The 25,854-nt window shown below is 46.9% G+C and overlaps 1 protein-coding gene across 6 annotated transcripts; it reads left to right on the plus strand.

The window, feature by feature from the left end:
- The first annotated feature begins 67 nt into the window (after window positions 1-67).
- Window positions 68-25,632, plus strand: BRD8 (bromodomain containing 8). 6 transcript variants are annotated; one of them, XM_069773139.1, is made up of 26 exons: window positions 68-101; window positions 448-544; window positions 1,216-1,285; window positions 2,302-2,351; window positions 3,468-3,590; window positions 3,731-3,811; window positions 4,280-4,344; window positions 4,955-5,091; window positions 7,004-7,148; window positions 8,330-8,539; window positions 8,959-9,239; window positions 9,741-10,196; window positions 10,554-10,647; window positions 10,856-10,902; window positions 11,267-11,481; window positions 11,794-11,886; window positions 12,089-12,157; window positions 12,886-13,063; window positions 13,724-13,828; window positions 14,679-14,723; window positions 20,263-20,547; window positions 20,949-21,152; window positions 22,485-22,630; window positions 23,372-23,458; window positions 23,896-23,964; window positions 24,939-25,632. In XM_069773139.1, the coding sequence occupies exons 1-26, from the start codon at window positions 83-85 to the stop codon at window positions 25,171-25,173; spliced, it is 3,606 nt and encodes a 1,201-aa protein (XP_069629240.1). In that variant the 5' UTR covers window positions 68-82; the 3' UTR covers window positions 25,174-25,632. The 6 variants fall into 6 exon arrangements, 5 of the variants coding, with proteins under 5 accessions (XP_069629240.1, XP_069629236.1, XP_069629237.1 ...); XR_011322507.1 differs by lacking the exons at window positions 20,263-20,547; window positions 20,949-21,152; window positions 22,485-22,630; ... (1 more) ...; window positions 23,896-23,964; window positions 24,939-25,632 and adding exons at window positions 5,525-5,740; window positions 15,323-15,499; window positions 15,874-16,290; XM_069773135.1 differs by lacking the exons at window positions 20,263-20,547; window positions 20,949-21,152; window positions 22,485-22,630; ... (1 more) ...; window positions 23,896-23,964; window positions 24,939-25,632 and adding exons at window positions 5,525-5,740; window positions 15,874-16,290.
- Window positions 25,633-25,854: the final 222 nt, after the last annotated feature.

A 25,854-nucleotide genomic window follows, 5' to 3' on the forward strand; every position in this document is an offset into this window, starting at 1 on the left:
ATGGCTTAGGGGCGCGCGCGCGCGCCTCCCGGCGGGCTTTGCGCGCGGCTCCGCCCTGCCTCCCTCGGGCCGGGCGGGGAAGATGGCGGCGGGGACGGGCAGTGAGTGCGGGGCCTGTCGGGAGTAGGCGGCGGGGGGGGGGCGGCGGAGAGGGAGCGGCGGCGGCCCGCGGCAGCGGGGCTGGGGCGGGAAGGGGGCGAGGGAACGGCCTGAGAAGAATCGAGCGGCTCCGGAGGGAGGAGGCGGGGCGACGGCGGCGCGAGGGGGGCGGGGCCAACGGCCCGAGGGAGGGGTGGGGCTATGGCTGATGCGGTGGGGGCGGGGCCAGCACCGCGGGGGCGGGGCCAGTGGTCGGGGGCGGGGTTCCGGGCATGGGGTCCCCGGGGGTGCTGCCGGGGGTGCGCGGCGGGCTGTCAGGTCCCTGCACTCCTTCCCCTCTCCCGGCAGAGCACAAGCTGCTGAGCGCCGGCCCCACGGAGCCATGGTCCATCCGCGAGAAGCTCTGCCTGGCCTCGTCCGTCATGCGGAGCGGGGACCAGAACTGGTAAGGGAGCGGGGCGCAGCGAGGGTCATGTCCGCTGCACGGGCACTGGAGTCCCGGGGCAGAGCATGGGTTGTGTGCGGTACTGGTGTGTGGCTTTTCACCATGCCGGTTTGTTGTGCAACAGCTAGTCGTAAACACTTCTGCTTTCTACATACTTTCTGCTCAAAACAAAGTTTGGCCGTTAAAGATGGCAGTATTAGACGTGTACGTTGACAATCTTTTTGCTTCTTTCATAACTACTGTGTGAAAGCAGGAGTGTGTTAATCAGAACAAAGAGTAACGTTATTCCAACATAGATCGGACAAAGCGAGTTGTGGTCAAGGAGGATGTTTGGTAACAGACTCCTGTGCGTTGCTTCTGCACTTGCAGCTCTGTTTTGCTGCCTTTTTCCCCCCTCACCAAAGTTTCTGTGGAAATGTAATGGTGTCATCAGAAGCTAGAAACTTGCTTTTCAAAGCAAGGGAGGGAAGCTGTTGTTTGGGAGTAGGCAAGTATTTTTGAGTCCACAGGCTGTACTTCAATAATGCCCAAACATAACAACTCACTGACAAGTTCGTTGTGTTTATGGGGGCTATTCAGTGATGAACGTCAAGACAGGTCAGCTTCTTTTCTCTGCATGTTGGTTGGGGAAGAAAGTAAGTTGACGGTGACTTGCCATTTCTCTCCTGTAGGGTCTCAGTCAGCAGAGCTATCAAACCTTTTGCAGAGCCAGGACGCCCACCTGACTGGTTTTCCCAGAAGGTAAGATACTGACATTTGAGTCTTGGAAAAAATGGGTTCTGCATGGGATATGTAAGATAGCTGCCTAAGGCAATGTGTTCCTTGTTTTTAAAAAAGAGAGCAAAATTAATTTTAAAAAATCAGCTTTGTATAAGTCATTAATTACTTTTTTCAGTTTCTGAAATTAAATTTGAGCTTACAGTACAGTTGGATAAGGTTAAGGAAAAGACAAGGATGATCAAAGACATGAAACAGCTTCCTTGTAAGAGATGGCTAAGTAAGGTAGAACACTTCAGCATAAAAAAGAGATGAATAACAGGAGATACAACAGATGTCTGTATAATCAGAAGTGGCATGAAGTTGAAGATGAATAAGGATTAATTTTGTGCTTGGTCCAGTACAAGATCTAGAGGCTATTAAGTAAGACTAACAGGAGGCAGGTTCAGAGCAAACCTGAAGAGATTGTTCTTCACCAGGCTTGTAATAGAGCTGTGGAATTCCTTTCCCCAGGAATTTGTGGATGCCCATGTGTTTTGGTGTGTCCTGCTGTTTGGGCAAGCACCTGGGATTTTTGCTGTATAAGGAACAGAGAGATTAAGAGAATCAAGGGAGGAGAAGTTGGGGGTTTTATGTTGCTTACTGTTTCTGTTAAGCTATGAAACTGGCCTTGATACAATGTTATGTTTTCTCCATTGAAATATTTTTGGTTCATGTTCACAGACAGAAATGTTATGGCTACAGTTTTTGTAATCATGCTTGCTTGCTTTGATTTCTAAATTGTTAGTTGGGAGCGTTCTTTAGCTTTGTTTTGGAGATCAGCCTGGGCAGTGCTACAGTAAAAGAGTGAATATGCTTCCTCACTTTGCACTACACTAAATTATTGCCATGGGGCAAACTCTGGAGAAGACTTGTCAGATATGTTCATAAAGCGTTAGACCTCTGAAAAAGTAGGAGTTAAGTGCCCTGTAGGCTTTGTTGATAGGCATTTGCTGATGCCGACTCTTTGGTGTCCTCTGACTTTTTTTGTTTCTTCTTAGCACTGTGCATCTCAGTATTCAGAGCTCTTGGAGACTACGGAGACCCCTAAGTGAGTACAAAGTCTGAAGCAAGTGCAGTCTGCAGCAATTTTGGGTGGACTTGTCAGTTCTTGCAGCAAAGGACTTGATGGTGCTTCTCCCAAAACGAGTGTACAGGAATGAGGAAATTCAGTTGTGATAGCTGGCGTGGGTGGACAGTGGGATCAGGGTATGGCAGATGGGGGAGATTGGCAAGCCTAAGGTATTTCTTAGAACATCCTTCCCATATCTCATTATCTTGTCTCCTTTCTTCATAAGATCAAAGTATTTCAGTATTACATGGTTCTAAAACTAGTCACGGTGTACTTGTTAGTGTCTTCCATATGCCCCTACTGTCGTTAGAATACATGGCAGGGTAATTGGGGCCTCTTTGCCACAGCTCCATTTGTAGGAGTTGCAGTGTGCATTTGGGGACTTAATGCAGCAAAAAGAAACATTTATTTGGCTGGAATAAAACACTACCTATTAGTCTTATTGATCAGAAGCTTTACACATAAAATTATCATTCAGAGTAGAGGTAGAAAAGACAACAAGAGTGAGAAGGGGAAATGTTTTGTGTTTGTCTCTATTTTGCAGTGGTTTCTTACAGTTTTCTTACCAATGCTATCACTACAGCTTTGTGGTCTCAGATATTTCTCACTCCTAAATCCAGGCATTTTGTTTTGAGACTTCATATCAAATTAAATTAAAGGCAGGATGTTTAAAAGCAGTATTTGTTTGTGATAGTGCTGAATGATCTCAGCACTAGACTGGCAAAGACAAAGGGCTTAGTAGAGTTACTGAGGAAAAAAAATAGATGTTTCTTCGTGGGTAGTAAGACTCTTCTCTGAAGCTGAATGATTTTTTTTTCAGGTTGAGAATTTGCAGTGGGGTTGCATCTTTGATCTGTTTCTGAAGTCTTTAACACTGGACGCATTTAACAATTAGATAAACTTTTCAGCATAAATTTTTTGAACATTGTGCTGTCCAATGTCATTTAAGAGAAATTGGAAGAGGAGGTTGATTTTTTTTTTTTTTTGGGTGCATGTTTGTGTCAGGAATGATGGACAGGAGCCATTTTTGAAAGGAGAACAGGGATTTTCTGTGTTTCGTGTCTGAACTGTTTTTGCTTTTCTCTTATTCTATAGGAGAAAACGTGGTGAGAAGGGAGAAGTTGTGGAAACCGTGGAAGATGTTATTGTGCGGAAACTGACTGCAGAACGAGTTGAGGAGTTGAAGAAAATGATTAAAGAAACACAGGAGAAATACAGGTATGTGGCAGAGGCATTAAGCTGTGGTGCACCTGAGAGCCCTGTCTTGAAAAAGTGGCCTAAGTGGGATGGTGCTTGGGGTGAAAATGCTGCTTAGGGTGTATCGTTCAGTGGTAAGTAAGAAGATTTTCTGATTACAGGCAACTCAAGAAGGATGCAGAGCTGATCCAGGCCGGACACATGGATAACAGACTGGAGGAGCTGTGCAATGAGATTATGATGTGGGTTATTTAATTATTTCCATGTTATGCTTTCTTCTGAGATTGTAGTTGCCTGATGCTGTGTGTTTGTCAGACACCTCTTGTGCTGTGTACATTGGGTTAAGAGAAACAGGGCAGCTGGGCAGATGCTTTGGCCTCTGAGGGTGGACTTAGTTTAGATTGGGGGCCACCAGCTTGTGTGGAACATCTTTTGGAGTTTCTCAGTGAAGAGCTCAGTGATGGCTTGCAGCATCATGCTTGCCTCCTCCGTTTTGATAATCGTCTGGAAGTGAAACTTCCTGCCAAATGTGTCGTTCTTTGACTGGCTTCTGACTCTGCTTCCCTTCTCAGAGGACTTGAGCCTGAGTCTGCAGAGGCAGGTCATTGCTGTCTGGAGATAATGGGTTGGGGGTCAGTAAGCTGATTGCAGAGGAGAAGCTAAGGGGAAGTGGCACACTGTGTGACAGTAGGTTTTGGTTCTGTACACAGAAAGAAAAAAATGGAGGAGGAGGAGGCAGAAGTCAAGAGGAAGGCTACAGATGCTGCTTATCAGGGTAAGCTGGAAATGGGCTTCCTTACTCCTCCTCAGAGAGAGATGCATATGTTCATAAGAACATTTGGGAAATATTTAAGTCTTGTTAAGACCTGTTCAGGAGGAATTCCATGACCCTAGGAGTTGGAAGGAAAGATTATGTTCTTTTTCCAGCACTGTATTTGTAACAGGGCAAAATGCAGACACTTCTGAGAAGGGAACAAATTCTGTAGAGAAGGTATATCTGAGAGGAAGCAGGATTAGCAAGGAGCTCTCTGTTAGAATGTCAGGCTTCACCCCTTTAGTTTTCCTTCTAGTTTTGCTATTGTCTGAAGATAAAAAGAAGTTAGATTTGTTCTGACTGTTTAATTCATTTATAATTCCTGGGGCAATTCAGTGAACTAACCTATCAGTGCTGGGAGGTGGTGAGTACCCAGCTGCTATGGAAATCTGAAATTAAAGCACATTACCCAATGCTAGTATTATTTGTGAACTGGACCTAGTGTGGTGCGAGAAATGCCTACAATATAAATTGTTTACTTGGTGTTCTTTAGGATAAAGTCAGAGGTAACTCTCAGGGACTGTCCAAGATGGAGTCATGGAATCTCACTTTTTTTTCTGTTCTCTTCCAGCTCGTCAGGCCATTAAGAACCCGCCACGACGATTAACGGGTGTGATGGTTCGCTCCCCTGCAGGCTCAACCTCTCCAGGAGGAGACTATGCTCTGGGAGATCTGTCTCAGCCTGCTGTGGATGAGGCCAGTCCAGGGGTAAGGATGCTTCCCATGGTAAGAGGGAAAGACCAGCCTGGGACATGGGGCTCTGCGTCCATCATGGAGCAGGAGCCTGGGGAGAAGACCTTGCCTTGTTTTGCAGACTTCTAGCTGTGGTAGTGCTGTAGTGTGGCTGATGTACAGTGCTGCTCGAGATACGTGTCCTCTTCCATGTCTGTGATGATCAGGTGCCTGGATCAGAGGCTATGTAGGGGCATCAGTGGGTTGGCAGGCAGTCTTCTGTGTGTGCCTGGGAAATGGCACTACAGGGCAGGGAAAGGGTGAAAGCATATGCCTGGAGTAGGTGTAGTGAGTGAATGGAGTAGGTGTCTGTGGTGTGCTGGATCAATGCTCTTGGGGGAAGGAGCAAGTGGGGCTAGTCCGTGTGGTGGAGTGTGGCTTTGAACAGTGTGGTTTTTCTCTTTCTCAGGTCACTCCAGGGACATTGCCCAGCACCCCAGTTGCCTCCTTCATTGGAATCCCTGACACCCCTCCAGGCTCTGCTCCCCTGGATGCCCCCATGACCCCAGTCACTGATGATTCACCCCAGAAAAAGATGCTAGGACAAAAAGCAACTCCGCCTCCTTCCCCTCTGCTCTCAGAGCTGCTGAAGAAGGGCAGTCTCCTGCCCACAAGCCCCAGGCTGGTATGGAGCTCTCTGCTCATATATGCAAGCACACAAACAATTTGCTCCAGACTCTCCCACTGAAAAAGGGGGAACTGCAAAGGCTTTTTAAAAACGTACTTTTTGTGAGAGTCCCAACAGAAGCGATATCTGAGAGAGATAAGTACCCCTGTGAGCCACAGAGGTGGGACCCTTTCCCAGCAGTACTGCGGGTGCAGGACTGTGGGGATCATTCAGCACATAGGACTGGCTATCTCCCCTCAGTCGCAAGGAGCTGGAGTTGCAGGCTCTGCTAGAGGAAATTGTTTTCCTTGGGGGAGGGAGCATGTTAGTCAGCATCATCCCGATCAGCCTGCATGGAGGTGTTCTTGATGATTTCTACTTTGGGTTCACGATTCTTCTTTACAGTATCTTGGCAGGAAGTTGAGTTTCAATATTTGTAACGGGTCTTAGCATAGGAGTGGGGAGTCCTTTAATGGGGTTTATGACCAGTATTGAAGTGCTTCAGTTTTCTCCTAATTGTAGACAGTTATTAAAATCACTGTGATGGCAACTCACTTCTGGTGTTAGTGACTCTGGAAGTCTTAAGAGGGCAACCATTGCTGGCACTGTTCAGAGCCCAGTCTGAAAATAGCAGCCATCAGCCTGCCCGTGGCACGGATTCCCTGTGTTAGTGCTTGTGTGATGGAATAAGTGTGTTGCTGTTGACTTTCTTTTTTTAATAGTCACATTTGGGGTCTTCTCTATTTGTTAGCTTGGGTAAATGTTCCATGGGTTCTCTGTTTGCAGGGTGCAATGTAACGTAGGGTGGAGCAAGGAAAGGTAGTGGCTGTGGAAGACTAGGTTCTCTTTGTATCGACAGGACTGTTTTACATCTGCTTCAAGGTCCATCATAGGTTTACTGTGTGACCTTGGTAGAGTTACTTTCCATCTTGGTGCTTCAAAATAAGGGATGATTCCATGCCATCTCGGGGGGTAGAGAGACTGATATCTGTAAAGGATTGTGAGGTCCTTGAACAGAGGAACTAAGGTAGAGCAAATGATATATTTGGCCTAACTTCAAGGAAAGTGGCACTGCAGCTGTATTGTAGCTGAAGAACAACTAGTTTCAGACTGTCATGTTCACTTGCATAAGGGGCCTCAGGCAGTGACTAGACTGGACAAAAAGTGCAGAGGAAATGCTGAGACAGCAAATGATGGACATATTCATGGAGGTGCATATCTGGCAGAGAATCACTGATGTGATGATATCTCCAGGAACTTAGTTGTGTCCTCCTTTGGCAGGTCGGTGAAAATGAAATGGCAGTGGCTTCTGGTCACATGAACAGCTCAGGAGTCCTACTGGAGGTAGGAAGCGTCCTTCCAGTGCTGCACAGTGGGGAAATGCAGTCGGCACCTGGTGCTGTCCCTGCATCTCCTGCTGCTTCAGGTAACTCGGGACTCTCCCTGTACAGTTCTCCCTTCAGGTGTGCCTTCAGACTGTTCTATGAATTCTCTTTGGAGAGAGATGAAGGACATCTAGCCTGGCTGGTTTGGGGGCTTCTTTATGAGTTGTATTCCTATTTCTGTACCCCTGTCCCTCTCACCCCTACTTTTTTTTAAGACGACTGTAATACTTACAGAAAAAAAGAGTGCCTGGATCTAAAATGACTGAAACAGTTAGACTTGATTCGATCCCGGTCTTTGCAGTCTAGTTTTCTGCTCTTGACACTGGCTAATACCAGTCATTTCAGTGTAGAAAGAAAGGTTGGTTGACAGGGAGTTGGGGAAAAAAATGGTCTAGTACCTGGTTCCCAGTGTGTCAAACTGCAGCTCCCTGTGAACCTGGAGAATTCGCGTGTCTTACCTCTGCTTTAGCTTAGAGGTCTAAGTATAGTCCAGACCACACTGGACTATGAGCTCCAGAATAAGTTCCACAGAGTGGGGGGTGAGAGGGACAGTTCAAGAGTCTTTGCATTGGGCCTTTTCAGAACAACCTGCCTAAGGTGAAGTTTCTTCTCAGCTCATACTAACCAGTGGTTTAATCACATTGCAACTGAGGATTTATGCCATTCATTCATGTATAATTCCATATGAATAATCTCACTTTCCTTATCCACATTTATTCTTTAAGACCTGTTAATTTGGTCCAGACAGTTCAGTAAATTCAGACTGGAACTTACAGCTAAGATGAGTGGCAACCTTTGATATAAGAGGGATTCTCCAGGAAAGACCTGCAAAGAGATCCCCTCTGCTCCCTTCCAGCTCCTGTGATGACTGTTTGTCTTGGCTTACCTTGTGTGGCTCTCTCAGCACTGTTTTTCAGATTTCCCATACTTGTATTGGGATGAGCCTTTGGAAGGGCATCTCTCTGCATGTGTGGCTTAGCCTGTCCAGCCCTTTCATTGAACACAGTGTCCCATAGTCTGCATGATTCTGTCTCAGACTGCACACACAAAGCAGTTGTGCATTTTTGGTGCGGGTTCTCTGTATAGCTTTTGGGACTGTTTATAGGTACCTCCGTGTCTTTTCCCAGAAGAAGCCACCAGACAGTGAAGAGGCCAGTGGTGGCTTTGTGGACTTCAGTGGTGGCTGCTTGCTCATGTGCTTTTCCCTTCTACTCTCTGTTAGGTGCTCCTACGCTTTCCCGGCTTTTAGAAGCTGGTCCTGCACAGTTCACCTCACCTCTTGCTTCCTTCTCCGCTGTTGCCAGCGAACCTCCAGCTAAGCTCCTGCCACCCCCCGTAGAGCCTGTGTCCCAGGCAACCATTGTCATGATGCCCACGCTGTCAGCACCATCCGTTGTGCCACCAGCTGCAGCTCCAGAAAGCGTAGCCACAGGTGCGTTCCTGAACTACGCACTCGTAGGTCATGCACTGCTGGGAAACAGAAATTCCATTGGGATCATCACCCAGCGAGCTCTCAGCTGGCCTTTTATCACCTCAGACTCGCCATCCTTGATGAAAGGATGGTTACAGCTGGCTTCTGGAGTAAACAGATGGTTTTAAAAAGGATTTGCTGGGTGGGGGTGGGGATACTAATGGTATGTTGCTGGATTGTGGTTCAAGGGCTGGAATCTCACTTTGTCTCTACTGTGGGAAAGCAAACCTGTATTTGTCTTTTATTTTTCTAAGCCACGCTGTTGTGGGTGGACCTGGGATACTTGCAGTTGGTGCTTGGTCTTATCGACTGCAGTATTTGTTTACGTGGACTTGACTTCTCCAGATTGGTCTCTGATTGTTACTCTCATCCTTGTGCAGTGAGCCAGCCAGAAGCCTGTGTTTCCATGGAGGCAGTGTCTGATTCCCATACCGTGACAGTGTCCATGGACAGCAGTGAAATATCCATGATCATTGATTCCATCAAGAAAGAGTGCCTGGGTTCTGGAGCTGGCAGCACTGCAGGGTCTTCCAAAGATCACTGCATGGATGGGAAAGAAGACCTGGATTTGGCTGAGAAAATGGATATTGCAGTGTCCTATACAGGGGAAGAGCTGGACTTCGATACTGTTGGAAATATTATAGCCATCATTGAGGACAAGGTAAACGGGCAAAGCAGAGTGCCAGTGCCTTTTGCTCCACATCCAGTTAAGTTAATCTCAAGTGATTACTGTTCACCAATTTAGTTAGTTTAAACAAGCAAGAAATAACTATTCCAAAATGCACATTCTCGCCATCGTTGTCCAGATCAATGACCCTATGACACCACTGCTGCTAGTCTGCCACGTTTAGCCTGGTGCTTCTCTTCAGAGTGCAGAAAGAAATCTCTTTCTTCCTCATGTTGGGTAGGGTTTGGGTCACATCTCTGGCAGACAGACGAGCGCTGCTTGCAGCATACTTTCCAGGAGTGCTATATTTCTGAAACTGAACCTCCACGGGAGACTCCACAGGGAGTGATACGAGTCTGGCTGCGAATGGCAACTTTGTAAACCCAGTACACCTGGTTTTCCACAATTGTCTCATTACCAAATAACATGAACTTTTTTTTAATCCCTCTTTCTGACCTTGGCCTGCACTGCTGTGTGTTTGTTTTGGCAATAAAGGTAGATGACCACCCTGAAGTCCTGGATGCAGCAGTTGTTGAAGCTGCTCTGTCTTCTTTCTGCGAAGATACTGATGACCCTCAGACCCTGCCTGGCCCATGGGAACACTCAATTCGTCAGGAGCATGAGAAACAGGCCCAGATACCCCAAGTGTCTGTGACTGTGAAGCAGGAGAGACTGGAGTGTGAGGAGCCAGAGGCAAAGGGAATTCGAGACCTAATGGGCATTGGCGAGCTGGGATCAGAAATAAAGACAGAACCTGCAGAGCAGGAGCAGAATCAGCTGGGCCCTGAGGAAGCCATACCAGCAACTGCAAGAGTGACGGAAACACCAGAGCTTAGAAATCAAGAGATAGAAGAGGATCAAAGAGCAGCTGTAGCAGTGGGGGAGACTTCTGAAATTGAGATAGAATCAGCCAAGGGAGAAGACGCAGTGCACAATACAGTGAAGACAGAGGTATGTGAGCAGAGAGGCTGTCTGGAACTGGTGTGGGGAAAGAAAGGAGCAGTTGTGGCAGGTAGGAGAGAAGTTTAGAGGAAGGATGACTGCTGGGTTGAAGGTGATCCTTCAGTGAATGTGACTGACTGTTTTCTGGGGAGTCATGCTGCTGATCTGTTCGATCTGCAGAGAAGCTCTCTGCTTTAGGCAGTACCTTTGTGTATCTCCCCCCGCCCATGTGCAGAATTGCTGTTGGGAAGGTGCTCAGTGAACTTCATTGCCTTGAGTTAGGTTAGGGTGAGTGAGATGTGCCCACACCTTCACTGAAGTAAGCTGACACAAACATCTAGATTTGTGCATTTCTCTTCCCTCCAGACCCCACCTGATGATGATTCATCCCCTCCACAAGTCCCAAATGTGAGTGAAGACTCCTCACAGGCTGATGTTCAGCACAAATTTGAGCTGTCAGGTAACTTAATTCAGCTAGGAAATCTTTTACATGCAACATTATTAGCTGGATAGTTGTCAGTGATCTGGTTCAGGTTTTTTGGGGAGGAGGGAGAAAAGATACATGTAGGAACAGTGGTAATTACTGCAGGACAGTAGGCATTGGTGCAGGAGCTTTTGTAGGAAAGACTGCTTTGGAGAATCAACCTTTCTGCTTTTCTCTTTCACAGAGTCAATGAAGGAGGAGGCCCAAGCCCTGTTTAGGAGTCAGATGAAGGTAATTCTCAATTGGTTTTAGTCATCTTGAGTTTATTAGTAACCTCTCACTGCTGCTGCTTCCTGGCTCCCATCTGCTGAAAAACAAAGCTTGCATTCAGCTTTCTGCACTGAGAAGTGGGCAGTCTGCAGTTGGAGCTAAAGGGGAGATTGCCTCAGACAGTATAAAGCTGTGTGTGTATGTGTGTTTCTGTGTCTGCAGGGGAGGCAGGGCAAGATAGAGTGACTAGGATTTTGTGAAAGTGCCTGTACAGTTGTCAGCAGCATAGCAAGAAAATTACTTTGCTTGCTGAACCATAGTTGCTTTGCAGGCTCTGAGTTGCTGCTGTAGCTGGCTGTGCAGACTCATGAACTCTGTGTTTCAGGATGGGCAGGGTGAAGAGGATGATGAAGATGGTGCCAGTGAGGCTGCCAGTTTGGAGGAACCCAAAGAAGAAGATCAGGGTGAGGGATATCTATCAGAGATGGATAACGAACCCCCCGTGAGTGAGAGCGATGATGGCTTCAGTGTCCATAATGCACCTTTACAGTCTCACACGCTAGCCGACTCCATCCCCAGCAGCCCAGCCTCTTCACAGTTGTGAGTATCAGTGAAGCTCTCAGGCACACAGGTACAAATCCCAGGCTATTTTGTGGTGGGAGCATAGGATTCTCATTTCTGTTTTGCTGACTGAGTGGGTCTGAAGGGGGAATTTGTTGATGATTTGTCTGGTTCTCCTTGCTTACAAGTGCAAGTGTACAGACAGTGCCATAATACTACCAGGTCCCATTTTTTTCTTTCTGTCTTTGGCATGGATTAGCGTGGGCACGTCAAAGGGAAAATAAACCATAAGGTTTCTGCTCCAAGGCAGTATGCAGACTCCTGAAGGAAGTCCTGTTCTTTTCTTCCCAGCTCAGTGTGCAGTGAGGACCAGGAAGCAATACAGGCCCAGAAGATCTGGAAGAAAGCCATCATGCTAGTTTGGAGAGCAGCAGCTAATCACAGGTGAGTTTGATGTCTTGAGAACTGGCAGAAAGAAGTGACTAATCCTAGACAAGTCTCCACTCTCCCATCATAGAGGCTCATCTGCCTTGATACCAGGAGATGATGAATCATATTGTTAGTGGTAGCAGACAAATAAACATGAGAGCATGAAACAAATTTGCAAGCAAGGACAGGACACTAAGTGGTCTCCTTCTCTCTACAGGTATGCCAATGTCTTCCTACAGCCTGTAACTGACGATATAGCACCCGGCTACCACAGTATTGTGCAGAGGTGAGTCTCAGCAGTCTTCTGTCATTAGAACTCCGTATATTTGCATATTTGTGTAGGGATTTCTGGCAGGAACAATGTAGTTTTTGGCTGCCATGTGGACCGCAAGACTTGGAAAATGATTTTTTTTTTCTGGCATGATTCAGTCAGAAGCAGGTTTCACCTGGAAAAGGGTCATCTTCAGTAACAGATACATGTCTTTACACAGCCTGTCTTTCAGTGAAGTACACTGACTTACATAGAACATTTTTTATCACTAAAGTGGTATGTGACTGATCTGCTTCTCCCAGTTTCTATCCAAGGGTAGGATTTAGTCTTTGAAATTCCAAAGACCTATCTTCTTTAATCAACATTTTTTACTGTCCCAGATAGTGGATATTCTGGAAGAATTATCAGAGTCCCCTGCTAGTCCCCCAAAATCTCTCCTAAACAGTTCAGTGGCTGCAGCTCTAGCTCCTCAGTGTCTCCTTCAGTGATGCCTGAAGAAGGTAAATGTCTCTCCTGAGGCATCTGTCACGCCATTGTTACCATTCATGATGACTGCTGGACAGCTTGTGGCTTCTGAACTGAGGCCTTGGTAGTCAGGAACACAGCCTGTGTGGGGGAGAACGTATTTGGCTAAATTAAATAGATGGTCTAACTAGACATGTTACAGACCCAGGGCTGTTTGCAAAAGAGCAGGGAAAGAGTTAAATATTTCTGTTGCTATTTTGACTGTGTTTCTTTCATAGGCCAATGGATTTATCTACCATCAAAAAGAACATTGAGAATGGGCTGATACGAACCACAGCTGAGTTCCAGCGTGATATTATGCTGATGTTTCAAAATGCAGTTATGTACAACAGCTCTGACCATGATGTATACCACATGGCTGTGGAGATGCAGCGAGATGTCCTGGAGCAGATCCAGGTAAAGTATTGAGCTGAGGCCAGTACAGGACAGAGCATCTGCCTTGGCCCATAGGTATGGGAAAGACTTCTGGATGTAAGACCACAGGTTTCACTCACAGTGTCCTTGAATGAAGTAGTCCCATCTTTCCCTGCATCTCTCTTGTGCTAGCTCAGGTGTTTGTGGTGAACTAAGTTGTGGATAAGTTAAAACTAATGCAGCAAAATGTTTTCTAAGTTCAGCCCAGACCAATTTCAAATCTAATTTCCTTCAGGGAAATGCTTAGGCCAGCAAGAAGCAGGGTGTGGTTCAGGAACAGAAACAAGCAACAAGAATGGTGAATGACAGGGGACGCGATTGCTCTTTTTGGTGGCTGTGCTGGTTTACACTGGTATAAAGTGCACATGAAACTCTGTCCTGTGAATATATGCCATTTCAAATTTCTTGTGAAGTAGAATGTCCCAGCTGGCAGGGCTAACAGAGTTTGAACTGGGGTTTTATAGTTCCTCAGGACTTGTGGCTTCTGAGGTAAATGGGGGAACTTATTCTGAGCAGCAGACGAGGAACTGAAACTGCCTCTGACCCAGTCATTCCCACCCTGTGGTTTGTGATAGTTAACTGACACGCACTAACTGAGCTTGTTTTGCCTGAGGATCTTAACAGAGTGTGGTTTTCTTGCAGCAATTTCTGGCCACACAGCTGATCATGCAAACATCAGAATCAGGGATCAGTGCAAAGAGCCTGCGTGGGCGAGACTCCACTCGCAAGCAAGATGCTTCAGAGAAGGTGAGAACGCTGCACCCTGTGGAAGGGCACTTGGTACCTTTTGAAGAATCCCAAGATACTGCATGAAGTTGCCATACCAAAGAGGCAGAATGTTTTTTGAGATTACAGTGGCCCCAGTATCTTCATGTGAACAAATTTTTCTTTAAATGTGTCCATTGATTAGATTTCAGCTCTGGAGCTGTACATCATTCCAGAGGAAGGGCTCGTGAGTTTTTTCTGTAATCCCAATAGTTCTATTACCTGTTTTTAAAAACAGGTGATGAAAACTGTAGGGAAATGAATGAGTATTGGAAGAGGCATGATATGGCAGGAAGGTGAAGGTGTAGAGAATTGGAAGATTAGCCTCTGCTGTGTCCTTCACTTCTTAGTCAGATTTTTAGAACCAGGGAATGACTCCAGTCTGGTTTGCTGTGTAAAACACACCAGAGAACCTTTGACTTACACACTGGTCTAAACTAATAGCAGTGTAGGTTTGTTTGGTTTTTTTCTTCTGTAAAGACACATCCAAACTTGATCAAGTGATCTCAAGTGCACTCAGCTGGTGCACATGACATTGTGACAGCAAGGACTACCTGCTTAGTTCTAGTGGCAACTGCACAGCACAGAAATTGTTTGGTAAACCAGGCCTTGCCATGGCTGAGGATGGAGTATCCCTTTCCTAGCATTCTGACTCTCGCAGTATCCCTCTTTTGTCCGTTTTTATGTTCCTGCTGCATAAGACTGATGCCATGCGGGAAGGGGAGCGGGGCACATGTTTCTCTATGCTCGTTTGTGGACTCAGTGCTTCTATGTGGTGTGTGCATTTCCATATCTGATATCTGATAAGTCCTTCTGTTTGGCCTTTTAACAGGACAGTGTCCCAATGGGCTCTCCTGCCTTCCTTCTCTCTCTCTTTGTAAGTATTGAAAGGCTCCAGCAGGTACTGCAGTACTGCTGGCAATGTGCTCTGCTCTTTGTCTGGGTGATCACTGCACTGTCACAGCATCCTTAGCACTGCAGCGTTGTGTGTTTAACTTAGGGGCTGTACAACCATGATCATTAGAGAAGAAACATCTCAGTCCCTTATTCTCAGTGTGGGTGAGTGGGAGGGGCTTCAGTCTTCTCTTCTGGTTCCAACTGTTCTCGTTTTGTCATCTGCCTTTGCTTTTTTCCACAACTTCTCTCCTGCTTTCTTTCCATGTAAGTGGGAAGACAGACCAAGTGGTGCAGTACTGTAGTTCCTACATCTCTCATGCTTATACAGCCGCCCCTTCCGCATGTTCGAGACAGTACAAAAGGTCTTGGGGAAGTGAGGACTCAGCTGTGTGCTCCTTTATCATTCATGGTCCAGAAAGCAAATAAGATACTCTGCAGAAATATCTTGCTCTGTGCCTGTGGTGATCTGGAAGTGTTTGGAAAAATATTCCCTCTGGGAAACCCCAAGTCTCTGAGTTGTGGGGAGGAGAGAGGGGAGGAAGATGGAGAGTTGTTTTTTTCTCTCGCATATATCTAAAGACAGAGGAGTACTCCGGGAGAGTCAGCATGTCAGCCAGAGGGAGAGGGCAGCGGATCAAAGGATGCTCTCAGCTCGCCTTCTACTCATGGAAAGGAGCTGTGCGGAGAAACTAGGGAGCTAGTGCCAGGGTCACTCAACTGGAGGAGCACTTCCCGTAGGGATCAGCAGCTGATAAGGTAGGTTAGTCAGCAGTTTCCTCTTCCCATCTTAAGAGCCAAGCTAGAATCTGCCACTTAGGAGAAAGCCTGTACTGTATGGGCTCCAAAAGCATCTGTCTGGGTGAGAGCCTTGTTGCCTCTCTCTGCCCTGGCTGCCAGCAGTGCACAGAGATGCTACAAATCCCAGGACCTGTGCTGTGTCCAGAGTGAATTTTAGGTAGGTCTGCAGGCAGGCCTCCCTAGGCCTTCTTAGGACAGTTTCCCTTTCTCCTGTTTGGAAGGCATGAAATGTTGTTACCAGATACACAATTCCTTACCTCCCCGAGTGCTGGAGGAAGTGGTGTGTGTTTGGGGTTGCATAACACTTATCTTTTTGTTTGCCTTGTGACTAGGACGGAGGCACCAGAGGGCGTCGGTGTGCCATCGAGGCAGACATGAAGATGAAGAAGTGATGCTGCAGGCAGACAGAAAATCCCAGCACCTGGCATCAGAGCTGGAGTGCAAACAAGATGCTGTTAACAGCTGTTGGAGGAGGAAGAAAAGCTGCAGGTCCATTTCTGGGACCTGGTCCACCTTCTTCACTTGCCCCCCTGGAAAGCAGTGTCTCGTCGGAATGTGTAACCCAAAGAAACTTCCCCAGAGGGGAAGAGTAGCCCCCCTGCCTGTTTTAGGGCAGTCGTCTTGGGCTTCATCAGTGTTCTGGTGTTAGCTAGCAACTGGTGGCTCGTATGTACTGTAATGTGAAGTGTACAGATTTTTACTAGTGATGTGTAAATGTGTATGTATATTAAAGTCTGGGAACAAATCCAGTGTACAGTGTGCAGTGTACTGAGCATCACAGCTCTGCAGTGAGGAACCCTGTTTTTGTACAAGCGTGCATACCTGTCTTGAATATCTGCAACCACAACTGTCTTCCAGTTATCGGTACAGCACACAAGCATGGCAGAGCTTTGACATTAGAGACAAACCATTAATCGTGGGAGTGTTGCATAGTGCTTGGATGGAGGGGAAGATTCCCTGCTTGAGCGTGCGAGAATATGGCACTGTTGTGATGAAATGGGAGATCTAACCATGAGAAGTTAAATACTACAGTCTTGCTGGAGCTTTCCTTAAGAGACCAATGTATTGAAATGTACCTTACATTCTTTCCCCAGAGATTTATAAAGGGTATGCTAGTCAGAGTGAAAATCTGTGATTCCAGCAGCTGTAGGCATGCCAGTACCTGGTAACACATTGGAGCTTGTGAACTGTTTACTGTGGAAATTACGGTTCTTTTCCTCAGCAACGAGTGCTTAACTGAGATTTAAGTTCTCTCTGACAATTTTCAAGTCACCTTATTTTCTGCTCATATGACCCATGAGATGAAACTTGAATATTTTCTGCCCCCATGACCTTCCAGGGGAAAAAAAACCAAAACATTGTCCTTCCTGATGCTTGCAGCAGCTGGGAGTGGTCTGCGCTTCCTTGTGCAGCATGTACCAGGTGCAACTTTCTGACACACAAGTTGCAGGAAACTGAGTCATTGCAATTCAGACCAGAGGGATTGTTACCTTAGCTTGATTTTCACAAGTTTTGTGTTGAAATTGGTTGTGCCTGCTGTGCTGAGTCCTGTGTTTGGCGCAGGTATATTTCCAGCGAAAGTCACTCTACCTTTGATGCTAGAAATGTAGAATCGTTTGATTTGCTTACTGGTTAATTTTCGTTCACTACTGAAATTGGGAATGAATTTCTGATTTGAATTTTTATGGCCTCAGTTTCCAGAGATTACAGGTTGTTAAGTTCATAGCACAAAAAGTTAGAGGTTTCTTTTGGTTTCTGATATTTTATGAAATAATTTAAGTTGGAAGGGACCTCTGAGCATTTATCTAGTCCAGCCTGCTGCTCAAAGCAGGGCCAGCTTCAGAGGTAGCTCAGGATTGCTTGGAGCCTTGTCTAGTCAAGTTTTGAAAATCTCCCAAGAAGGGAGATTCCCTAACCCCTCTGGACAACTTGTTTCAGTGCTTACCCACCCTCATGGAGTAAACATTTGCCTTATGTCCAGTCTGAATTTCCTTCAGGGCAGTGTGTCATCACTGCCTCCTCTCCTTTCACTGTTGGCCTCTGACAAGAGTCTGGCTCTGTCTCTTCTGTAACAACTCTGCCCCATCTTTGTGTTGAAAAATAGAAGTTGCAGCATGTGGGATGACTTTTATCACGCCCACTAGTAACTTGCTTTCATTATGGACAGCATTGCTGTTCCTTCCTACCCTTGGTTTCTTCTCTTAACCAGGTATTTTTCCCTCAAAGAGCCTTTTCTCTTATCCCATGACATTTTAATAGCCTTTAGTCATGTTTAAGATCTTTAAAAATCTGAGATAAAACTTTTCTCCACAGAGCCCCGTTGCCTCTTCCCAATTCATCATCTCATGCTCTGACTCTTAATTCTGTTCTTCCTAATACTTTGTTCTAACCGGTCTAGTGCAGAGCTCAGGCTTAATGTGCTGCACCTCCTAACATCCACCCTTTTACAGACAGATAACAACAATTGCATCTTTCTGTTTCTCTGGTGCTGTGGCTAATCTAAATGACAGGTTACACAGCATAGGTTTGGTCATATTCTATTTAAGCTTCTTTAGGACTCACGAGTGCATCCCAAGTGGTTCTAAGGTTTACTCCCTCCTTCAAATTGTCCTAAAACCTCCCCTATTGACATTTTAATTGGAAACAGTCTCTCAGACCCATCCAAAGAGAAAGTCTCGTGTGATCTCCTCAGTTGCAACTGCTGATAATGATGATTAATTTGGTTTTTCCAACTGGCCCTGTTTTCCGTTGAGATGTTTGACACTGATGATGCGTCATCCCCCCAATCATCTGGCAGCTCTCTGCTTCTGATGTTTTTGATGAGGTTTGTTGTTGTTATTTGCTTTTATGTCTTTAGCAAATTGTTCTTCAATTTTTTTCTTTTTTTTTTTGCCTACTTTTTTGTGGGTTCTACATTTCATTTACTAGAATTCAGGCTTTTATCATTTTTCTTGTTTTGACATATAAGTTCCTTTTAAGGGCCATCTTTTTTATTTCTAACAGCTTTTTCTCATATCAGTGAGGGTTGCACAGTGTCTGATCTCTGCAAAGCGAACTAAAACTTTCCAATTTGATAATGATTCCTTGCTGGTGACTTATGTAGCCAACATAATTAAGAACTGTCAGGCAGTTCTTAATTAAAAGTTGAAGTCTGTATCTTTTTGTCCCTTATTTTTTGTACAGAATTGGTACGGAACTAAGCAGTCTGTAATTTTTTCACTCGTCCTGCTTGTCTTGCACTAATGCTGCTGTTCCACTTTCTGGCATCTTGAGTCTTCCACGATTTAGTAAAACTGAACATAAGGCTGAAGGAAGATCTTTCTAACCGATGCTTATGCCCAAGTTCCCTAGGCTTCTTGATTTTAAAATGCATATCCTCTCAACTGGAGTACAGAAAGATGATCACAAGTGATTGGATTACCTTAGGCTAAGGCTTTTCTGTTCAGCTGAGCTGCGGTGGCTGGTTCTGTATGTGCAGCCAGCTCTGCTGATGGTGCAGGAAATTGCTTTAGGCATGGGGTTACTCTTCAGATGAAATCACAGTTTGCCCAACTCCTTCAGCTGGAAGCTGAGAGCAGGTAATGTTACCTCTTACCTCATCAAATTTTATCTGCTTCCGCTGAAGTTAACTTTGAAAGAGGTTTCAGAAGGACAGCCTTTCAGATCCTACCTCTGCTTGTAAGTTCATAAAATAAGCAAACAAGTTTTCTCATCCCAAACCCAATGGATTCCTTATTTCCCCCAGATACGCACCATAAGCTTTATTTGTAGATGTGCTAGCAGTCCTAAGAATGCAAAAGGAAGTCAGAAATGTGCTTGTTCAAAATTCTCGAAAAATTAGGTTGTATATAATTAACTGAAAACTCTGAAGACACTGCTAATTAATGCATAGAATTCTCCATAGGTACAGCATCCAGGCAGCTGAGTTCAGTGGCAAGATACAGATTTTTATAACAGCCATTTACTGTCATTACTGTGACGCTGCAAGCAATTCCCCAGACTTAGAGAAATCATAGTGGACTCGTGCAGTAGAAGATACTTAGGCATGGACTAATGAACAGAGATTAAATGAATGGTTTCTTCCTTCTTAAGAGAATACTAACTTTTATTTTATGAAATGTGTAGAACTGTCCCCTGTCAGTGTGTGACTGTGCGTGGTTATAATTCTTCTGGCTCAGGTACACAAGATATCACCATCCAGCTAAATCACATCCGTCGCTTTCAAAACAAAGAGTCTGTAGTGTTTGTAATAAGTTATTTCCAGTGTAAAAAGCTCCCAAGGGGCGGCAAAGGGAATTTCAGTCAGTTGTCATTGGAGTCACTAGTTGTTCACAACTGTCAGCAGCTCACGAGTCCCGGCATGACTTGGTTTGAGCTTGCTGCTGGCTGCCTTCGGCACCTTAAACATCTAGCATCCACCAAAGCCTCATGTTCCTAACCAGCTCAGCATCTCCTGAGCAGAGTAACCCACCAACCCAGAGGCAGAGCACAGCAAAAGCACCAGAAAACCTGATATTCAGTTGCTCTGAAATGTCAGTTTGTATTGCAGAACTACAGCCCTGCCACATGCTGTCAAGTGTGGGCTCAGGTGTAGGCTGCTCACCTCACAGAGTCCTTCTCATGCTTTGGCTCTCTGAGTATGTCAGGAAATGAGCTGGGCTTTGTAGTTCTGGATCAGGGTACAAAAAAATTGCTGTCTCTCTCTTTATGTTTGTTTGCAGATGGGCCATGCCTGGGTATGGTGGGAGTCTGAGACGGAGTCTCCCAGCGAGTCAGAGAAGAACAGTGACTTCCAGTCTCTTCTCAGCTGGGATTCGAGCTTGGATCTGGACGTGGGGAGCTGGAGGAATACTGAAGAGGTGGCCATGGGGAAGCTAGAGGAGAGCAGCCGAGAGGCAGACCATGAGCTGGAGTTCAGTGAGCCTCTCTGGGAGGATGATAGTGAAGACTACCAAAAGGCAGAGAGGCCATGTCAAGATGACAGTCTTCTCCAATTCTTCTCAGAGGTAGGGCTGTTTGGATGACAGGAAAGTGGGCGGCATAGTTCAGGCCCTCCTGAAACATGAGGGTTTTCAGGGCCTCCACCATCCCTACATATAGAAACAGTCTGGGGGAGGAGCAGATGTCCTGTGTTCACTTGCTCCCTGTCCCAAGCCTTGCCCTTCCTCCCATTTAAAGCTGGCACCGCAACCAGGCAGCTGCTTTGCCAAAACACAGCTCACCCTAAAGCACAGAGATGTCAGTGAACTGACACTGTTAATAGTAACACAGGGCTTCATCAGAAATTTTTGCAAGGATTCCTAAAAATGGAAAGGCGTTCGTGAGTGAAAACAAAAATAGCATCTGTGCTCTTATTTCTTCTTCCTTTTGCCTTCACAATTTGAAGCCATAAATCTCTGTGTTGCAGATAACCCAGATGATGGAACCTCTCTGCATTAGCAGCACAGAGTCATCACAGACTCAGTGGGATTATTGTGGCTCTGGGAAGCAGGGTGATAGGGAAGATGTGAGGTGCCAGGAAAAGACCACAGGAACAGCAGTCTCAGGAGCAGAGGAAAGTCAACTACACATGCTGGCAGAAGATGAGAAAGAACACTTCCTGGGAAGAGAGGTAGGGGAGAGGTGGTCCTAAGAGAGCCTCTGGTCCTGGATGAGAGACAAGAGACTGAAGGAAATCAGCTCTAGAAGAAATGGGGAAGTCCCAGGTTCCGAGTGGGGAGACAGGGACACAGAGGAGGAGACAGCAGGGAGGGGGATGCAAAAGAAGTGTATGAGGGGAAGGATGTTTTTTATGTATAGATATGTATCTTTATGAACAGGAAGCTTATTACAGATAAAACCCTTAGATGTGAGTTGGAGGATTTGCTCCTTGGCAGTATAAAGGTGACTCATGAGAGCTGGCAGTCTGCTCTCAGGTTTAAGGCAAGACTGGAATACTTGCCATGTTCTAATTGGTATGTTATGCAGCACACAGCTTGGCTGATTTCAGGCCCACGTGGCTGTGATAGCAATAACCATCTGCCCCTGGAGACCGTCATGTCTTGGAAGCAGGCACTGTCTAGCCTGGATTTGCATCAGCCCTGTGTCTAGAGGGGCTGTGGGCTCCCACCAGCCTGCGAGGTGTTGCTGGGACAGGTAACATAGCAGTGGAAGAACAGTGTCATTTTTCCACACTCACATTTGTTCCCTTGCAAACTTAGACACCGGAGACCAAAATAACTTTCAGGGTTCTCACATTTCACCTGTTCAGCCAGGACAATGTTATTCCTAGCAGTTCCCTTGCATTCTTCCAGTGGTCAAAGCCAAACACAGCACAGTGTCCACTTTCTTTCTTCCTGAGGAGTCTGCTCCATGCTTCAGATCTCCTGTTGAGGAATTCTCAGGTGCCTTTGCACATAATCCCACTTATGCACTCCAAAGAGCCTCTCTCCCTGTGCCTGTCACTCTGAATTATATTGGCAAATCACTACATCAACAGCACTGCTCTCCTTCCTGGCTGAGTCTATTCTCTGTCATATTCATGTGGGAGTTTGTGAGGAAACAACTTTGTTGCACTCTAGGGGATCCTGTAATCTGTGTCTTCAGCTTTAACAATCCTGAGGCAGTCTTACCTCAGCTCCTGCCTGCCCTCTCTACATCCATGACTCTCCCCAGAAAAGCAGACGGACACAACACCGGGCACCGGTCAGCTCCACAATGTTTGTGTTAGCCAGAGGTGGTTATGATCCAAGAGATGAGACTCAGCTGTTACTGGAGTGCTGGGCAGCCCAGTGAAGGCCTGAATAAAGTCAAACATCATCCGCCAGAATAACAAAGAGTGAGCTGGCTCCCAGCTGAGACTGGGTGCAGTAAGGGGATGTGCAGCAGGCTGCCTTCTAGATAAAGAATTCGGGTGATAGGCTGCTATTTTAGTCATATATCCCTTTTCCTCTCTGCTCTTCAGGACAACACTCAAGAGGCACCTGGAGAGCAAACTTCAGGTGAGCCGCATCCACAGGAGATGAGTAATCAGGCCCAGGATCAAGATGATAGTGATAGCACCTCTGCAGCCCCTGTGCTGGACTCCACAAGTCCTGCTAACATGCAGCTGTAAGTAGTTCATTCTACTCGCTTGCGGGCACAGCAGAACAGAGTTGTTTCCCTTATCTCACATGAGAACAAGTGTATGGCACAGGTCACCTCTAGGAAGGTGAGACAGCTAAGAACGGGAGGGAAAGAGGTAACTTGTGCTATCTCTGTGGAACTGCCAGCATTTGTGGGCATTGATCCTAAGCTGAACTGAGAGGAGTACAGATTAAATAAGAGATTAAATGGAAAATACATGTTTCCTTAGGGCAGCTAGGCCTTGTGTGAGCTGGGCATCATGCTTTCTCAGGCAATGTCCACTACAGCTCCTGAGAGAGGCATTATCAGCCCCCTTTAGGCAGGTGCAGGCATGTCAGTCACATGCAGGCTCTGCCACATGTGTGATCACCTGGGCTGCCTTTCAAAGGAAAACTGGTTTTTGGGGATGGGAAACAATAAAAAACACCTTAGTAAAGTTCTAAACTTCAGAGCAGCATGAGCTTTTCTATCCAGTTTGATCCTGCCCTTTTAAAGCTGCTCAGCTCAGCTCTTGTTTCTACCTGTTGGCCAGGTCTTCCTGCATTCTGGATGTTTAGTTGTGCATTCAGATGCAGAACGCTTCCACCATCTCACCCTGAGAGGCTTTGCGTAGCTACAGCGAAGGATCTCTGCACTTCATCCACCTGGATGTGGTGGGTGCTAGCAGAATTGCCACCTCCTACTTTGTCTCAAGTGTGATGATGTGGCAATATATTCCCTCCACAGGGTGCAGCTGAGCTGGGATAACCCCCTGCAGCGTTTGCTCTTCAAAAGAACTCTATTGTCCATCTGGAAGATGATAGCCAGTCACAGGTATGTGGGGTCAAAGGGTTGGATTGACATGGCTGCTGAACACATTGCCCTGAGTTCCAGCTCCTGTGTCACCAGGCCTTGTCCTCCCTTCCACAACAGCCACCACAGGCTGGCTTGTCTCTCCATAGCTTTGCTTCTGGCTCTCCTTGCAGCAAGAACAGCTGCATGCTGCAAAGCTAGAGAGAACACTGCATATTTATTTCCTCTGCCTAATGTGGCAGAGCCCAAATGTTGCTTCCTACACAGCTGGCACAGCCAGCTTCAGTGAGGGGCTCAGCCTCCTCCCATGCCTAGTCGTGCCAGCCACCAAATACTGGCTGTTGCTAATCGGCTGTGGCACTCACGGCAAGCGGGGAAGGGCAAGCACTGGTCCGTGTTGCAATGCTGTCTTTGGTGAAGGGGTGGACAGAGGTCATTCTTTGTGCTTGTCCCTGTAGATACAGTGGTCCGTTCCTGAAAGCAGTGTCAGAGAAACAAGCCCCTGGATACAGGGATGTGGTGAAGAGGTGAGTTTATGGAGGAAGTGCTCAGCAGTTGATTTCTCTTGGTTTTTTCTGCTTTCTCTGGTTTCCAGAGAGCCAGTGGGAACAGTTTCCTTCCTCCTTTTCCAGAGTCTGGCTGTGACCAGCATCTCCCACTGATGTCTTTTAATAAAACTCCCTTCCAGGTAATTAGAACCTGGAAGCTTGCACTGACTCTGGTGCTGATAGGAATTGTGCCTGCCCTTTGCCAGCATTGCATGGCTGACTTACTCCAGGCACAGTCCCTGCAGCTGTAAGCCCTGCCTGAGCAGGGGATTTAGCTTCTGCAGTGCAGCAGTCTGTTATCCCCATGCTGGAAGTGTGTGCCTCGATTGATACCCTCTCCTCATCCACTGTTTGCTCCCCAGCTATTTTACTCTCAGTGGAGAAGTGGGTCATAAGAATATTTCCCGGAGAGATTAAGGGCATTTTTCAGAGCTGAATCATATTCTATTCTGGTCACAGTTGTCGTCTCTGCAGCCATTCATTTTCTCATTCTGTCAAAATAAGGGAAGTAATATTTATTCTCCATCATGTTCCCCGTACCAGTACTGCTATTTTTGCTAGTGGCACCATTCGATTTTAAGGGGTTTTAATAGATACCTATTTTAGTCACTTTTCTTTCTCCACAAAGACCTGGACTGACTTCATGAAGACTAATTAGTAGAATCGCTCTGCTTGCCTTCTCTGGAGCTCAACATCAAATTTTTTTTAGAGGTGACTGCTAATGACCTGCCAAGTTGATTGGATAGCAAGTGTCGCATTGGCTAAACTTAACTTGTCTGACTTAGAAGAAAAACATTTCTCACTCCTCCTCTTTGTCCTGAGCAATAAAAGTGATTGAAAATAGCTGCGCTTTCAGGGCCACGCTGAAACGACAATAAGCACGTTCATGCAGAGCCTGAAGAATGCCTGGTGCTGGGCTGCAATTCAATTTTCCTTCTGTCTATCTTTTGTAGACCCATGGATTTAACCAGCATAAAGAGAAGACTGTCAAAGGGACACATTCAGTCCATGATCCAGTTCCAGCGTGACCTCATGCTCATGTTCCAGAATGCCATGATGTACAACAGCTTCAACCACCACATCCACCGCATGGCCATGGAGATGCAGCGAGAGGTCTTGGAGGAGCTGCAGATGTTGTGTGAAGCCCTCCTGTGCTCAAGGGACAGGCTGGGGTGGGGGAGAAGGTAATAAGCCACATCTGAGGCCTGTTTCTTTTGGAGCAGTGTTGTCTCGGTGGCTCAAGAGGTCTGCTGGGGCTCAGGGGACGTGCTGACACTGCCGCCGTGGCCTGCAGCAGACCTAGTTATCCCGCAGTGGTGCCTGCCAGGTTGATGGGATAAGGAACAAAACTGTTTCTAGGAGGGGCACCGGAAGGGAAACCTCCTTTCTTCCCCCGGGAAAAGCAGCAGAGTAGCCCTGCGGTGAGAAAAGGTTCCCTGAGATGAAAAAAAAAGGGGGGGAGGGGAGAAAACCATCTTTGTGACCAGTTAGGATGAATCAGGGCCCAGCCCCGTGAAGGTTGCTGGCTGTTCAGCCAGGGCGCTGCTGGAGAGCTCTGGTGTCCCCTGCTTTGCGTGCACGTCTGCGGCGTCGCTGGGCCGGGCTTCGGGCTGGCTTGAGCGTTTCCCCTCGGTGTCGCCTCAGGCCCCGAGGGCGGCGGGGCCCCGCGGTGCTGCGGACTCCGCCCGCCGGGGAGGCCAGCGCCGGCCGCACCCCAGTAAAGGCCCATGTTGAAAGCTTGTCCCCGAGTGTTTGACACCCCGGCCCGGGGCGGAGGGCGGCGGGGAGGGAGCCGCGGGGCCTGGGGCTGCGGGGGAACCGCGGCAGGAGGCCCGGAGGCCGCGGGGAAGGGGCGGGAAGGCGCCGCTC

Source organism: Haliaeetus albicilla, chromosome 27 (genome assembly GCF_947461875.1).
Source record: "Haliaeetus albicilla chromosome 27, bHalAlb1.1, whole genome shotgun sequence".
NCBI lineage: Eukaryota > Metazoa > Chordata > Aves > Accipitriformes > Accipitridae > Haliaeetus > Haliaeetus albicilla.

Coding starts and splice junctions, on each gene's coding strand:
- BRD8 (XM_069773139.1), top strand. Junction 10,648..10,855: donor GCACAAATTTGAGCTGTCAG/GTAACTTAATTC, acceptor TCTCTTTCACAG/AGTCAATGAAGGAGGAGGCC. Junction 10,903..11,266: donor TGTTTAGGAGTCAGATGAAG/GTAATTCTCAAT, acceptor TCTGTGTTTCAG/GATGGGCAGGGTGAAGAGGA.